This window comes from Phocoena phocoena, chromosome 7, assembly GCF_963924675.1.
Source record: "Phocoena phocoena chromosome 7, mPhoPho1.1, whole genome shotgun sequence".
NCBI lineage: Eukaryota > Metazoa > Chordata > Mammalia > Artiodactyla > Phocoenidae > Phocoena > Phocoena phocoena.
The window spans coordinates 80,890,799-80,907,999 of NC_089225.1; the positions used below are offsets into that span (position 1 = coordinate 80,890,799).

Sequence of the window (17,201 nt, forward strand, 5' to 3'; positions counted from 1 at the left end):
TCATGCTGTCATGCGGTGGTGAATTTTTCTTGGTATTATTTTTGCAACTTTCATGTAAGTTTAAATATATTTAAGAAAAGTTTAGAAACTTTAAAAAAATCACAAGAAAGTCGTTATGAGGAATGAAGCATAAAGCGCTTTTACATATGCTCTTTATTATTTTTCCAAGGCATCCGTAACAAACACTAGAAGTGCAGTAAAGAGCAGGACCCCATGGGGGCCTTCCCGTGGGACAGGCCTCCCCCGCCATGTCCTCTGCTGTAGCTCTAGTATTTGACGCACATTTCCTGAGTTGTTTTGCAGATGTAAACCCCGCCCCCCCCGCCCCCCCCCCCCCCCCCCCGCCACTTCAACAAACGGAAGATGTTAACTGACGACCATGAGCACAGAGCCCCAGGCCTCCTGAAGCCTAAAGACTGATCATGTTCACCTCTGTGACACCACCCCACTACCTCACCATCAGCCAATCAGAGAATTGTGCAAGAGCTGATCACGTATCCTGTGACACCTCCACCCCCTACTTGGCTTTTAAAAGTGCTTCGCCGAAACCCTTTGGGGAGCCCCAGGCTTTTTAGGGCATGGACCACCTGCTCTTCTTGCATGGCCTCACCAAAAACCTTTCTCTGCTCCAAACTCCAAGGTTTCCGTTTGTTTGGCCTCACTGTGCTCTTGGGCACAAGAATTTGCGTTCAGTTTGTTCTGTCCATAGTGACAAGTAGATCTGCGTATTTAGGTAAACACCCAGAGTTCACAGCAAGCCCAGTCAGAGCGGGTGTAAACAGGAAACAGCAGGCAGGCGGGTTGTTGAACAGCACGGCAGTGTTTCAACTCAAAGGGCTGGTGAGTGGGGAGGGGTCTCTGGGTCTAACACAGTGAATGTCAGACCATCAACCTTTTAGAGGGTTAAAGCTTTTGTACGATACGAGAGAAGACCAGGGTGAGCAAGGCGAGCTCATGCGGGACTGGCCAGCAAAGCCACATCCGCTTTCAGGCTTTCGGTTTCTTTGCCTCCATCTTGCCTGCGATTTTCAGGTATCAGAGGAGTGAAGTCTTGACGGGTCGCAGCCAAAGGAGAGCCTAGCCGCGGGCAGGACGGTACGTGCCCGCGCGGGACCCCGCAGCTCCTCACCCTCCCCAGCTCCCCGCCGGACGCCAGGCCCCGTATCCTCTCGCGTTCCCGCATTGGCGCTTCCTTGCACTCGGCCTGGGCAGGGGGTGCCTGGCAGGGGCCAGGGGAGGGGTGGGGCTTCTGGCAGGTGACTCAGTCCCGCCGATCTCTTATCTCCGATTTGCCCCGCGGGCACCAGGCGGGCCGGAGCGCCCCAGCCTCGATTCTCTGGAGGGGCGCTTGAGTCTTCCGGGATTCCGGTGCGGTCGGAGCGGCGGATCGCCCAGACTCAGTGACTCTCGCCCCAAACTGAAGCACTAGAAAACGGGCCGTGTGCTTTATGGCAGGTCCCCGGTGTCCTGCCTAAGGACACCGGGGACCTGTCTAAGAACATCCTGAGGGTTGCTCAATTCCGGGGGTGACCTGCTCAAAAGATCTGGCAGTCTTCCTTTGGCACGGTTGTTGAGAACTAGGACATTTTGTGCAGTAGTGTGTCTTGGCGGAAGCAACAGGAGAGGCAAGAATTTTTTTACTCTCTCTCCTTCCCGCTGCCACCCTTTTTCCCTTCAAAGCGTCTGGGGAATGTCTGGTCAGGGCATATTCTTTTAAAATATTAACAGTGGAATGCAATAGAACAAAGACCATTGAAATTAACAAATTTTTGGTTCAGGTAACAGGAAGTAAGTTCAAGGACTCTAAAGCTCTCGAATATTTTCATTTGTTGACATTTGAAATTTATTTACGAAACGAGAGGTAGTGCCAGTAGGGAACCTGTTGGACACCGACAGACCATGATAATCTAAAACTAAGACCAGACCGGTCTCTGGCAGGCTTGGCCTGCTTCAGATAAAAGATTTCAGATAAGAGAAACTGAATTTTTGGTAATTTCCCTCCGGTGGTTCCCCTAAATGATCGTTTAAAAGTTTCATGGGGAGAGGCTAAAAACTTGGGCCAACTCCAAAATTTAAAAAAAAAAAAAGAGAGAGAGAGAGATTCGGGTTTGGAAGGGGCTTTTTTTTTTTTTTTTTTTTTTTTGCGGTACGCGGACCTCTCACTGTTGTGGCCTCTCCCGTTGCGGAGCACAGGCTCCGGACGCGCAGGCTCAGCGGCCATGGCTCACGGGCCCAGCCGCTCCGCGGCATGTGGGATCTTCGCGAACCCGTGTCCCCTGCATCGGCAGGCGGACTCAACCACTGCGCCACCAGGGAAGCCCTGGAAGGGACTTTTGAATGTGTCTGCCCTACAGAAGTTGCATTTTTAATATTAATACTTATTTTACTTACAGCTTCTGGGTTGGACGTCCTGATTAAAATGGCTTTTCCTAACGACTTCTTGTTTTACATTTGTTTGTAACTGACATTTACACTTCATTTAACAGTATTACTACCTGGCACCCGCTCTCGAAGGTGAATCCACCTGCAGGCCCGCAGGGGCTGGGTGCCCCTTGCCCCCTGCCCGCTGGGAATCTTGCGCCACTGGAGTGTCGGGAGGGTAGTTGGCGGCAGTTTTTTTTGAGCGGTGGCCGAGGGCCGATTGGCAGCTGAAATGGAAGTAGGTTTGATCCCAGGGGGCAGGCGGGTCCCAGCCCGGTTCTTAGTGGGGTGGCAGAGCGCAGCGGCCACGCCCGCTGGTTCCTGACCTGACGCAAGTAATTCCCCGCAATGCCAGGTGGGCTCTTTGCCCACACAAGGGAGAGTTTACTTTCTGGAGGGACACCCGTGTGTTCCTGTGGAGTTTTTAAGGTGTAGGGGCGGAGGGTTCTGGAGCAGGAAGTTTTGTTTGGGCTGTGCGTTCCTGGCGGGCTGCTGGGAGGAAGCGCACAGAGGCTTTATGCCTGGCTTGGAAGCCGCCTCTTGACGCCTGCGATGCTCTCCTCCAGTTCCTGGTCCTGTCTGGAGTACAAGTAAGTCCCCCACATACAAACCGGAGCACGTTCGTTAAGTCCAGCATTAGCCTAGGTACCCAACTAACACAATTGGGTATATAGTACTGTAATGTAATAGGTTTATAATACTTTTCACATAAATAATACATAAGTACGATCGTGTCCGGCAAGGGTGGGCGAGGTTCCCGGCGGAAGCCATTGGGAAGAGCAGGCGGCTGCCCGGGGGTGAATGGACGGAGAACCCTTTCTCCCGACCTGCGCCCCCTGCTGGCGTCGCCCTCAGCTCTGGGGGCGTCGGGGCACTGTCCCCTGATCCCGGCAAAAAAGGCTTGAGTCTCCCGCTTTCTTTCAGCCCTTCCTTGAGCCTCCTTGGGACTCACCCACAGCACTCCAAGTCGCCAGGAGTGTCTTTCGCTTTTTACAGTCTCAGGAATGAATTCTTTTTGGTTTTTTCTTCCTTACAGGACTCCAAAGGCTAATTAAACTCGTGTTTATGGACTGAAATGCCTCCTTTCCTTTAATTCAGTATAATTCAGTATAAATATATATTGCACTCTTCAAGGCCAGGCAGAGTTCTGGGTGGTGGGAACATAGAGATGGATCTGAGCTTGTTTTTTTTTCCCCACAGAGAAAAAATCACGGAGTGACTGGGGAGACCCAGCAAAATTACCTGCAAAGTTAACTTGGATTCAAGGCAGCCTAGAAAAGGGTCTAGAATCAACAGTCTAGAACGGGAGGAGGCCGGTTGGGCCAGGTTGGGGAAGTGGTAACAGGTTACAGAGTAAATCAGTTATGTAAGAAACACTATGATTGAAATGACCTATTTCTCCTTCATATTCGGCTACTGCCACCTCCTCAAGAAAGACTTCACAACCCTCCATAGAGATAGTAAGGATTCCCTTCCTCTATACTTTCCTATACTCAGGGGCTATCTTTGCATTTACCATAGGATTGCATTTAACACTCTGTATTGTAATATTTTTTCTCTTAAAAAATTTTCAGTCAAATTGTATTATAATTATCTGGGTTAAAATACATGCAAAGTAAATAGAGAAAGCCTGCAGGGGTCCATTCCCTAAGATAACCAAAAGTTGCAGTTTATTGTCTTTTCCAGACATTTATGCACTTAAATACAGTCTAAGTATTTTTAAAAAATATGTAGTTTGCTCTCTTTTATTTTTCTTATTTTGTATGATGCTATCAGTAATCATGGGGATGTCAGAGGACTGTCCTACTTGAGGAAAAACTACTTTAAATTTTAGGCACTTTTGAGTCCATACTACACACAGAGGACTGGCCTGGAGGTTTGGCAAAATGAAAACTCTCACCCATACATCTTAGAGTTTTAGAACTTGTGATAAGTGCAAAGGATAAATTTTTAGCCAAATGTACTGGGAAGATATACCTTTTGCTAAAAGGCCAGGGGATGTCTGGTGAGCTTGGCTGGAGACATTGTATTCTGTCTGTTCATGATGAGGTCCTGTCTGCTCCCAGGAAGCCCTGCATGGTGGTCACCCAGCTCTTAAATAACAGCATTGTTACCCCCATAGAAGTGCAAAAACTTCCTTTCACGAGCTTTGTCTCCTGGATCTAACAATCAGGTTCCAAGTACGGTTCTTACTCCACCACCAGCTCCATATTCATTGTAGATTATGAAAGGATGAGTAGGCATTACACAAGTACAGGCCTGCCGGAGCTCTGTAATGATGACCAGTCTCTTCAAGGCCTAGGAGGGTGAGCTTGGTGATCGTGGTCAGCACGCACCACAGCCTAATGCAGATGAGTGGGAGCTTACCATATATGATAGTACTCAAGAAGAAAGTAAAAACAGTGCTATGAAGCAGGAGGAGATGACCTGATTTAGGAATCAAGACAACTTTAGGAAGAGATGCCTTGAAAGATGGTATAGAATTTCAATAGGCAGAGACTGAAAAGAGGGAAGGGGCTTTCCAACTGGAGGCAAGTGCTTGAGCAAAGATGTTGGGACAGAAAAACACTGTCCAGGGAACACTGAGATAAGTGTCTTGAATTAGATTATGGGTTGGGCAGAGGAGGGGAGGTACTCTGAGGTGCTTGGGCTCTGTATGAGAAGTTTGCCTTAGTGAAAATAACTTTGATTCAGGAGGAGTGGGCCACTGCATGAAATGGATTTCTCTAGTGACTCTGCTCGTGTTTCTGTATCCAACTAGATGATTCATGATCTCCTTTCAATCTTGATCTTTTCTCCTTCTGGGGTTCTTTCATTCCTTCATTTTCTGCAGCCCATATGCAGCTGTTACGAACCAGGGAAGTTATTTGAGGTAATGTTATGTTGAAATTTGTGGGAGTTTCCCTGAGAGTCATGGGGCTGAGCCTCATCAAAGAACTTTATGCCATTTTATAATTGGGATCATCTATAGTTTGTGGGCAATTTGCTATAATTGAAATGCAGTGCTTGGGAAGCCAAATAATTTTTTAATGCATACTTTTAGCTGTTGATACATTATGTATCAGTAGCTAAAAGTGTGCATTAAAATGATTAAATATTAAATTTAAAAAACAGAAAAATATTAAATTAAAAACTACACATTAAATCTCAAATTGGAATGTGTTTATGCTTCAGCCTCAGTACCTGGTCTTCTAGACTATGTTTCTGCAGCATTGCAGAAATCAGAACCCACATGATGATCTATTACTAAATACCTCATTTTAAATATTGGGGGAAAAGGGCACAAAGTGGCACTTTGTACACTGTCTTAGGGTTAAAATGCCCACAGATGTAGTAAAGGTGGGTTCATTATTTTAGCTGCTCAAATTGCTACACACACAGCCCACACCCACAGGTTCCGTACACGGATGGAGGAGGGGGAAGGTGGGTCCTGTTATGTTCAGGGATGCACTGAACTCCTATGAGGTGGTCACATTCTTTTTGCCCAGGATCATGTAACCCCTTCTCCTTGATCTTTTTAGAAACTTCTGGGTGACTCCCTCAGGGCCGTCAACTTCATATCTCAGTGGGGATTTCCAGACACCTGAACGTTCCAGGTTTGCATGCTGCTTTCTGCAGCTGGCAAGGCAGGCTTCTCCCCACTGCGGCTCAGTTTTGTAACGCTGCTGGGAAATTACATTTGCTTGCAGGCTGTGGCTCAGTGAACATGACCTTGCTTTCAGGCATGCCATGACCAGAGCAGTACAAAGAATGGAATATTAAGTATGTCTGTCCTTGGATAGGTTTAAGTATGATGGGAGCCAGTCATGCTGGCAGCTATCTACTGGGAATGTTATGTGTTTTCAATACCAGATGGTTGGAGGCAAAGTTGACATTCTGTGAGAAAGGCTGAAAAGCCTGATTTAACCACATTTTAGTGTCACCTATTGGAGCTATGCTGGGTGCCATGGAGCTAGGTACACAATATGGTGGTGGAACAAAGAAGCTACTAACCAAGTCTGGATGAGTTTTTCCCAGGAAAGCTTTACACTTAGGGGACACTTCAGCTGGCCCTGCAAACCGAGTACGGTTTTGCCAGGCAGGTAAGTGGAAGCGAGTAATCCAGGCAAATATGCAGAGGCGCGGGAAAGAACTCCTCGCTGAGGTTTGTTTGAATCCGAAAGCGCAAGGTGTGTGTTAATGAGAGATGAATGCAGATGCTAGACCAAGAGGGGCCTTGAATACAAAGAAAATCGGAACCTGCAATGGGAGATGAGGAATCACTGAAAGGTCTGAATTTAGGAAAGTGATTTGGTTCAAGCAAGAGCTTCAGGAAGTTCATTCTGATAAGATCTGTTTGGAGAGGGTGAGGCCATACGCAGAGGGAACAGAAAGACCAGGGTGAGAGATGGATGCTAGGGCACACCCTCATTTAAGAAGCAGGTGCAGGGGCTTCCCGGGTGGCGCAGTGGTTGAGAATCTGCCTGCCAAAGCAGGGGACATGGGTTTGAGCCCTGGTCCGGGAAGATCCCACATGCTGCGGAGCAACTAAGCTCGTGAGCCACAACTACTGAGCCTGCGCTCTAGAGCCCGCGAGCCACAACTACTGAAGCCTGCGTGCCTAGAGCCTGTGCTCCGCAACAAGAGAAGCCACAGCAATGAGAAGCCCGCACACTGCAACAAAGAGTAGCCCCTGCTCACCACAACTAGAGAAAGCCCGCGTACAGCAACAAAGACACAACACAGCCAAAAATAAATAAATAGGTAAATTTATTAAAAAAAAAAAAAAGAAGCAGGTGCAGAAAGGGTGCTGAGGAGTCAGGGAAGGTTAGAGGGGAACCGTGTAGAATATAGTGGTATGAGATCAGCTAAGAGAGAAGAGTTTCAAGGAACAGGTCAGAATGCTTGGGTAAAAGAAGACTTCCATGTGACCTTGGATGTGGCCACTAGGAGGTCACCAAGGCCTCTAGAAGAACACTGTCAGGTGAGGACACTAGGGTGAGGAGAGTTAGGCACTCACCTCAGGCACAACATTTAAGGGGGTGGGAAAATCAAGATAAATAATATTTTAATGCAAAATTTTGAAAAAATTGACATGAATGCAAAAGACCTATGGTGAACAAAATATCAACATTTTAAATAAAGACAGTATCCGCATTACTGATTCTTCCTTTGCCTCATTTTCCAATATGGCACTGAGTGTCGTTGTGTAAAGCATGTGGGGCAGAGAGGATGCAGGTGGAGCCATATTGAGGAGGGAACTGAGAAGTTGAAGGAGCTGAAGTACACATTACAGTCTGCCTTTCTGAAATCCTAGCTTAACATGAAAGAAAGAGAGTGAAAGGCTGGTTGGTCTCGGGGATCTTAGGCTGAGGGGGTTTCTTGTTTTCTTTATTTTTAAGATGGAAGAGACTGAACATGTTTACAAGCTGAGGGGAGGAGTCCCTGAAGGTGGAGAGAGGTTGATGAAAGGGTAAGCGCAGGGGCTTATGGAAACAGGAGGGCACAGGGGAAGTGGATGGCCCTGGAGGACGAGGGACAGCTGGAGCTCACTCTTTTTTTTTTTTTCCTTCGGTATGCGGGCCTCTCACTGTTGTGGCCTCTCCCGCCCCGGAGCACAGGCTCCGGATGCACAGGCTCAGCGGCCCTGGCTCACGGGCCCAGTCACTCTGCGGCATGTAGGATCTTCCCGGACCGGGGCACGAACCCGCGTCCTCTGCATCGGCAGGCGGACTCTCAACCACTGCGCCACCGGGGAAGCCCCCGGAGCTCACTCTTGATTAGTGGCAAGCTCATCGATGAAAAGTGGCCCCAGTGCGTGGTGTTAGGATGGAAGAAAGCTGTGAGAGGGTGTTGAAAGGAGCTGACCGCAGTCCTGGAATAGCATGCCGAGCAGCAGTAAGGGGCCAGCTGAGGTTGAAGACTACAAGCTTGTGGGGTGATCTTTCCCCTCTGTTCAGCACGACTTCTCCTCTAGATGTATGAGTGGTGGAGGCTCACCATCTGAGGATGGGATGTGGAGGTGATCATCCCAGTTTGCCCGGGACTGAGGAGTTTCCTGGAACATGGGACTTTCAATGCTCAAACTGGAAAGTTCTGGCACACCAAGGTGTTGCAGAGCTGGCAGTCAGGCGGCAAAAGGGCAAAAAAGAATTGAGGTGCTGGCCAGAAGAGGGTTTGTAGCACATGCTCTAGGTCCCATCTGGGGAGCAAAGGAAGTGAGGCCGTCACCTGGTAGCGACTTACAGAACTCCATTTATTCGTTCATTCAAATACTCATTGAGTGCTTACTAGGAGTCAGGCACTGGGGTCTGTGCAGAGGATCTAACCACAAAGAGGATAAAAATATTCTCGTGGAATATCCTTCTCTGGTGGCTAAGGTCAGTTGGTGCCCAGGACCCACTCCCACTTCCGTCTAGAGGGTAGCAAACTACAAACTGCCTTTCCCAGACTCCTTTACAACCAGGATGTGAATTAAGGTGCATTTGGGCAAGATTTGTAAACAAGTGGGGTAGAGGCCAATAGCTGGCTGCTTTTGTTCAATTCTCTGCTGGCAAGCATGGTGGTGGTGACGTGGGGATTTGGGCAGCAGCATTATGAAGTCCAGTCACCCGCTTTGGAGGAGTGGAGGCAGATGGGGTGGCAGTTGGCCCTCTGATCTCGGGGTCACTGCCCGAGGTGTTCTTGAGCTCTGTGCTACCAGTGATGGCCTCCTGCTTCCTCGCTGCCTTGGCTGAGACAAGATCTTTCTGGGAGCCCTGGGAGTCTTTCTCAGAAGCTCACTCAAGGGCCCATTTCTCCAGCCCTTACAGCAGTTTTGTAAGCGCCTATTTCAATGTATTTCTACTCAAAATAACTGAAGTGGTTTCTGCTTCTAGCACCTGACACCCTTTCCATTAGCCAGTGGAAATGAACCCTGGTGACTTACATCTGCTTTGTTTGGTGTTTTCAGTGATCGCTGGCAACTGCTAGAGAAATGAAACTGGAACTGCTCTGTCTGTGAAGGTGGGGGACAGTTTGTACCATTGTGGAAATTCTGTGGGGGTGGAAAAGGAGAGACAGTCATTAATTACAATTTGCCAGTGAGGGGGTACAAGAACAGGGGAATTCCTTAAACATTCTAAACACGTACAGCTGCTGGTTTCCCCCATTTAGGGAAGACAGTGGGAGTGAAAGGACACTAACAGAAATAGTGATCAATCTGGAGAACTGGGTGTTTGAAAGCAGGAAAGAGAAAGAATTGGGCTTGGACAGCTCCTTTGTCCCTGAGTGAGGTGAAGCCCTTGACTTCAGAGGAGGTGTGTGGTGTTGAACTAGGAAGTTCAGGTAGAATGAGGCTGGTAAGTGGTGGGCACTATCCTTTCACCAAACTCTAAAGAACTTATTCTACCTGCCATCCCCCTCCCCACTCCTTCTACCGTATCTTTTGAACCATGTTAAGTAAAATCTGACTTGTTCTTTTTGATGATAACTTTGGGATGCCTCTAGGCTTTCTTGTTCTAAGGATTGTCTATATATACATCAAAAAAGCTCTAAAAGCATTTTGAATGCTGTGAGATAGTTTCTATATGGCATACTCCAGTTGTTTTTTTTTTATGTAGTACTTGTTAACTGGACTGTAAATGCTGAGTGCAGAAGAGAGAGAGAGAAATGCCTTTTTCAGGTCAAAAACTTACAGGGTTTCCTTTTGGCTAGTTATCGTTTTCTAATTTTATTGTACTGTGGTCAGAAAATGTGGTCAGAGGTATATTTATTTTACTATCTATATACCTGTTGCCGAGTTTATGAAGTAAAATGTTACAAATTCAGTCATTTCCCCTTTGTATTTTTATCTAGTCACATTCTGTTAATCCCTTTTAATGTTTTCAGTATACACACACACAAACACACACACATATCCCTAAACAATATATGGCGTTATTATTAACATTTAGGACCTTAATGTAAATTAATTATATGGTATGCATGCTTTAGCAACTTTTTGCCTTAGCAAAAATATTTGTTTTGTTGTTTGGTTTTTTGTTTGTTTGTGAGATTCATTCATGGTTTTTCATTTTCAGGGCTGTATAGTGTTTCATCAAAGGACTGTGACATTTTATTCAGTCTCTTCTTGGTAGACTTTAAAGTGGTTTCCATTATTTTGCTATACCATCTATTGCTGCTTGGAACATTATGTACATGTCTTGGTATATCTGTCTAAGAGTTTTAAAAGGATATTCACTTAGGAATCAAATTTTCATGTCATGGAGTAATGAGTGCTTTCATCTTTACCAGGTATTGCCAAATTATTCTTCAAAGTGGCTATGGCAGTTTATAATTCCTCCAGCAATGTAAAAGGTTTCATATTTCACTGTATTTTCTCTGACATTTGGTAACAGATAATAGCATTTGGCCAATGTGAAATAATATCTCACTGTAGTTTAAATTTGCATTTCTCTGAATACTGTTTTGGTTTGAATATCTTTTCATATGGTTTATGGCTGTTTGGAGCTTTCTTTTTTTCTGGGAACTGCCTATTGCCTATTCTTCCCTTGAGTTGCTTGTCTCACGCTTATTGATTTGCAGAAATGCTTTCTACATTGTGGATACTAGTTCTTTGTTAATTAAATATGATGCGTTTGTCTTCTGAGTCTGCTCTTTATCTTTTTTTCATTTTTAAAAGGATGTATGCTTTTTATGTCTTACAAATTCATTTTTGTAATTGTAGGTTATAATAATATTCTTGAAGAATCTCTTCTAGAAATTTTATGTCCAGGACTTTAGTACATGTGGAACTGACTTGTAAATGGTGTGAGGAAAGGATCCCAGTTTATCCTCTCTATATGTATGGATACCCAGTTGTCTCAGCACTATTTCTGGACATTAATGTCCTTTCCCTGTTGATTTACAGGACCACCCTAGACATCTGTGTGTGGATTAATTCCTGAGCTCTCATCTGTGTATTAGTTGTTTTATTATCTATTCCTTGTCATATTACTATACATTTGTATTAAATCTTGATATCTGCTAAGGCAACTTCCTCCAACTGGTTGTTCTTAAAGCTTATACTGGTTATTCTTGACCTTTCTCCTTCATATCAGTTCAAAATTAGCTTGCCACAGTCCATGGCAAAAGTTTTTGGATTTGGATTTTTGATTGGGCTTAAATTTATAAATTCATTTGAGAATTGATATCTTGATGATACTGAGTCTTCTGTCCATGATTATTGTACATTTCTTCAATTATCTGTCTTAACTGAAGTCTTCAATAAAGTTTTATAATTTCTTCTTTAATGTCTCACGTATCTTTTGTTAGATTTATTCTGTATACCTTACAGGTTTTGTTGCTGTTGTAAATAGTATCATTTTTTCTTTGAAATATACATTTTCTTCCTGTTTTTTGCTAATGTACAGAGATGTAATTGACTTTTATTTATTAATCATATATCTCAAAACCTTAACCTCTTATGAATTCTAACATTTTGTCTGTTGGTATACTTGGGTTTCCTATCCAAGTAGAAAATCTTATTGCATGTGAAGAATGATAGTTGCTTCTTTGGTTCCGATGCTTATACTCTAACTAACCTTCTTTTCTTATTTTAGTGCTAAGCTCTGTCCTCTAGTACAATGTTGAATAGAAGGGATGATCATACATATACTTGTCTTGAGCCTCATTTTTAAAGGAATGCTTCTAACATGTCACCATTAAGTATAATATTTGCAGTGGACTTTTCTCTTTTTCTCGTAATTACTATTGAACTGTGTATAGATTGCTGCCTCATAAGTCCCTTGCTTTTAATCCATAGAGCATCGTTTTTAGAGAACTCATGTCTTTATTATATTGAATCTCCCTATTCATGAGCAAGGTAAAGCTCTCCATTTATCTAGATCTTTATTAATGTCTTTCCAATAATATTTTATAGTTTTATTCCTGTTAATGTCTTGCATATCTTTGTTAGAATAATTCCTACATGTTTTAATGCTATTGTATATGGCAAATCTTAAAGAACCAGCACTGTGGTTTTGAGTTGTTTTTTCTTTTTGCCCTCCTACAAGTTTACTTACTTTCTTAAATGCTCAACTATATATTTGAGCAAATGTTTTTTATGTTTTATTTAGCATTTCAGTGTGTATTATAGGCGTTTTTCTTTTTCAGATTGTCTCATGCAGCGTTTCTCAATTTTGGCACTATTGCCATTTAGGGTTGGATAATTCTTTGTTGAGGGGAATACGCATTGTGTAATGTTCAGCAGCATCCCTAGCTTCTATTCTCTAGATGCCAGTAGCACCACCTGGTTATGATGACCAAAAATATCTCAAATTTAACCAAAAATTGTCAAATGTCCCCTGAGGGGCAAAATTGCCCCTGATTAAGAACCATTGATTTGGCCTGTCACATTTCAGAAATTGCCCTTATCTTCTTGAAATTTGTTTTAATTTATTTTTTTTGGTGGCACTGGGTCTTTGTTGCTGCGCGTGGGCTTTCTCTAGCTGCGGCAAGCGGGGGCTACTCTTCGTGTGGTGCACGGGCTTCTCATTGTGGTGATTTCTCTTGTTGGGAGCATGGGCTCTAGGTGTGTGGGCTTCAGTAGTTGTGGCACACGGGCTCAGTAGTTGTGGCTCACAGGCTCTAGAGCGCAGGCTCAGTTGTTGTGGCGCATGGGCTCAGTTGCTCCGCGGCATGTGGGATCTTCCCGGACCAGGGATTGAACCCGTGTCCCCTGTATTGGCAGGCGTATTCTTAACCACTGTGCCACCAGGGAAGTCCCTTGAAACTTTTAAGATGCTTATTTTAAACTCTTTCAGGTGTAGGTTCCTAGGATGTGAGTTTTGTTTTGTCTGCTGTCGTGGTGATTTTTATGTTTATGCATGGTGATTTTTAATCATGAGCTCACCTCCAGCAGAATAGATGTTTCATATCCCCTGGGTTGGGAAGTTGACCTTATAGGGTGGTTTGGAGTTTGCCTCTCAAGACCTTATGGGCTTGACTTCTAGTAAAAATATTGCAAGGCTTTTATAAAGGATATAACTTATATTACTGGAACCATAACAGATAATAAAATAAAGCTATAAACAAAATTATGAATAAAATGTATGTAACGAAGACATATACTTACATGATGGTTATATGTAAATTATATATTTTAAATCTTTTTGTATTGTTTTTGCAATATTTATTTTTTGCTATTTATGGTGTCTGAATTGTTAAAAGCACCTCAAAAAAAATTTTGTATTCAAAAAAAAAAAAAGACCCTATGGGCTTCCTTAGTCTGAGAGTAATTTTTATGTTAATTTCTTGGTTTGGGCTTAAAAGAAACCCCAACAAAGTAGTGATTATTTGGACTGTAACTCTACTTCTTCCTTTCATGCTCCCCTCTCTCAAGTGCCTATCACCTCTAGTCCCAATTAACTGTCCCCAACACCACCCCAACATATAAGCACTGGTATTTTGCTGCATCTGGTTGGCCTGGGTCAGCACAGGATCTGTAGTTTTCCTTTTGATATTTTCTTTGACTATGCCAGATGCTACCACCGAGTAATTTGGATTTTACTGCCAAACTATACCTTTGTTAGTACAGAGGGAAGACAGCATGCCTGTTCTCTTGCTGATGGTGCGTGACTGGCAGAAGGCAGCCTTGGGTGTAATGGCTGGAGGAAATGAACTGAGCAGATGATATATTTGGCTCTCACTGTTGTGGCCTCTCCCAGCCACTCTGCGGCATGTGGGATCTTCCCGGACCGGGGCACGAACCCGTGTCCCATGCATCGGCAGGCGGACTCTCAACCACTGAGCCACCAGGGAAGCCCGATAATATTTTTTAAAACATTATCTAATTTTGTTAACTCTTGATGGCATGATTATATAACTGATAATTATGAATTACAGAAGTTTGTTACTGTTTTTAAAAAGAGGGAATTGAACATTTCATTTCTAGTAGCTCTGGTTCTATTTCAGGTATGTTTGATGAATGTAGATAACGTCTCATTTCTTCCTGTGTTTACTTATTTTATACTTTCTAGTGTGTATAAATATTTTACAGGTTAATTTATAATAACAGCAACTAACAAAATTGTGACTTTTAGTGAATAGAAAAAGAACTTGACCTTCTTTTATGGAAACTAGTGGTTAGGTTAAAGTCCTGTTAGCCTGTGAGTGGAGTACAGATTTTGGCTCTGCGGAACACATAAAATTAGTATTGAGCTTTCAGATTAAAAACATAATCATAAAGTAGTCTGAGTACCAGTTTTTCTACTTTCAGTAAACAATCATTTATTAAGTTTCATTTCTCCAGTTATTTAGAATGGCCGTGTTTAAGTGAGGCTTGGATGAATGAGCATGGGATTGGCATAGACACGCCAATACTTTTTAACAAGTCTACATTAACTAAAATGTCTGTTTTTATTAAGAACTCACCCATTTAGACTATTGGGGGGAAGGCCAGTATGAAAGGTATGAATGAATGGATTTATTTTAAAGTCAAATATTTAAAATTTTTTAAAACCAAAATTTAAAATAAATGTAATTTTGTTAATTTCAGACACTAAAGTACTCACTAATATTTTCATTGATGGGGAACTCTGGGACTCTAGGGAAATTATGCTTCCTCTAAGAATCTTTGAATTTTTCTTTTTCTTCTCCTTTTTTTTTTTTTTTTTTTTTTTTTTTTGCCGTACGCGGGCCTCTCACTGTTGTGGTCTCTCCCATTGCGGAGCACAGGCTCCGGACGCGCAGGCTCAGCGGCCATGGCTCACAGGCCCAGCCGCTCCACGGCATGTGGGATTCTCCCAGACCGGGGCAGGAACCCGTGTCCCCTATCTCGGCAGGTGGACTCTCAACCACTGCGCCACCAGGGAAGCCCAATTTTTCTTATTTTTGACAGCAAGAGCTGTTTAACATCCCCTTTTTCCCTTTCTGCTTTGACTGCCAGGAAGCTCGGGACAAATTCAAGGTCTACTAAAATCTGTTTAGGTCTTTCTGGCCTGCATATTTGCATTGTATTCTTTATCCCTCCATCTCATTTTGACTTTCTACCTAATACTTTTCCCCCTTGTTCTCATATTAATTTTTTTCTACTTACATGTTTTTATTGTAAGATGCCTCATCTTTTGTGAACTGAGATTGTATATAAATATATAAAATAGATTCAGTGTTCCTTTGAGTAAATCCTGATATATAAATACATAAATATGCTTGTACACAAATACGTAGCAACAGTTAGCAACTTACAGTTAGGTTGTTTTCCAGTTATCTTTTGCTAAGATTAGCTTTTAACCTGAAATGCTGTCTGATAGAAACAGATAGGGTACTCTCCTAGAACATAAGAGCTTATTTAACATAAAATATAGCTATGAAACTTTAGAGTAGACAGTGACCCCCATTTGCAACTTAAATTTTGAAAGAAAATAGGTTGAGTTCCAATGCAAGAAGTTAAGAATAGACCCATGGCATGAACTCCCCACCAATTCCCAGATCTTTCTGTAGATCTGCTCAACCTCCTTCCTTCCACTGATACCATCAGGAACTCTAGTGATAATTGCTGTCCAGCAGTGTGTTGTGAGTGCAGACTTCTGACTCTTCCAAGGGGCTCAAGGTCCAAAGAGGTGATCAAAACTTGACAAGGCCTAAGTTCAGCCATGGTGGCAGCAGGTCCTATGAGCATTCATGATGATTCTGTGTAAAGGGCCTGGGTTTTGGGAGGATGGCAGCAGGTGTGAAAGAAGGGTTTCAAAGTAGAACAACTGGAAAAAAGGGATGGGGTAGGGACAGAAACCTGTTTTCTCCCATCATTTTTGACACCTTGCAGAGGGTCCCCTTTGCTAAGATTTGTATTTGTTCAAGCCTACCGGGAGGTCACCGAAAAGGAGTTAACCCCTGTGACCTCAATTTCTCTCATCCAGAAAGCAGCTTAGTCATTGGGCTTTTCCTCTGCCCCCACCAAGGTCAGTCATCTGCCACTTCATCATTAATTCCTTAGCAGTGATTTCCCCCTTACCACACTTTACATTCTGATAAGTTCTGATAAAGCACATGGGGTTTTTGGGAAATAATTTGTCTCTGGTCTCATTTCCTTTAAAATGTAGGTTATCTTCTTTGTCAGTCTTGAATTTGGGGTCAGTCTCTTTGTCTACTGAGAGGATCGCTTTCTGTAGACTTAACAATATGAATTTAATCTGCTAGTTTAGAGAGACCATCAAGAAAGGAAGAGCCTATATACCTAGAGTTTTAGGCAAAAGTTACTATGATAGAAGGATTAAAAAAAATTCCCTTTTAACCACAGAACTCCTCCATTGGAAAGGATTCTGAAAGAAATGAAGAAAACCATCAGAAATGCAATCGGTAGCTTCATGGCCTTCTGTTGACTGGACTAGACTTTTCTTACTGCTGTTCCTTGGAATGACACTGTACAGGATGTCTGCTGAGGTCATCCATCAGGTGGAAGAAGCACTTGATGAAGATGAGAAGGAGCTGCTGCTTTTTCTGTGCCGAGACGTTGCTGCAGATGTGGTTCCACTTAATGTCAGGGACCTTCTGGATGTTTTAAGAGAGAGAGGAAAGCTGTCTTCTGTGAGCTTGGCTGAGCTGCTCTACAGAGTAAGGCGGTTTGACTTGCTCAAGAGGGTCTTGAAGATGGACAGACCGACAGCGGAGGCCCTCCTGCACAGGCACCCACATCTTATTTCGGACTATAGGTAATTCATCAGCCCCTCCTGAGGCTGGACTGGTGGGAGGGAGGGAGGAGGTCTAGACTTCAGAATCACAGAAATGAGGACAGTAAGAAAAGCAGCCTCATTACTTTCTCTACCCACTGATCCTCTTGCCAC

At 43.6% G+C, this 17,201-nt stretch overlaps 1 protein-coding gene across 4 annotated transcripts in view; it reads left to right on the forward strand.

Annotated features, from left to right (window-relative positions):
• The first annotated feature begins 776 nt into the window (after nt 1–776).
• The window catches only part of CFLAR (CASP8 and FADD like apoptosis regulator), a 46,196-nt gene continuing 29,771 nt past the window's right edge, over nt 777–17,201 (forward strand). Inside the window, exons 1-2 of one of the 4 annotated variants that reach the window (XM_065881106.1) lie at nt 777–840; nt 16,658–17,069. In XM_065881106.1, coding sequence (XP_065737178.1) covers nt 16,708–17,069 — 362 coding nt within the window. In that variant the 5' untranslated portion in view covers nt 777–840; nt 16,658–16,707. Of the gene's footprint in view, nt 841–9,560; nt 9,741–16,657; nt 17,070–17,201 lie in introns of those variants that run through there. The other 3 variants (XM_065881104.1, XM_065881103.1, XM_065881105.1) reach the window with 3 other exon arrangements.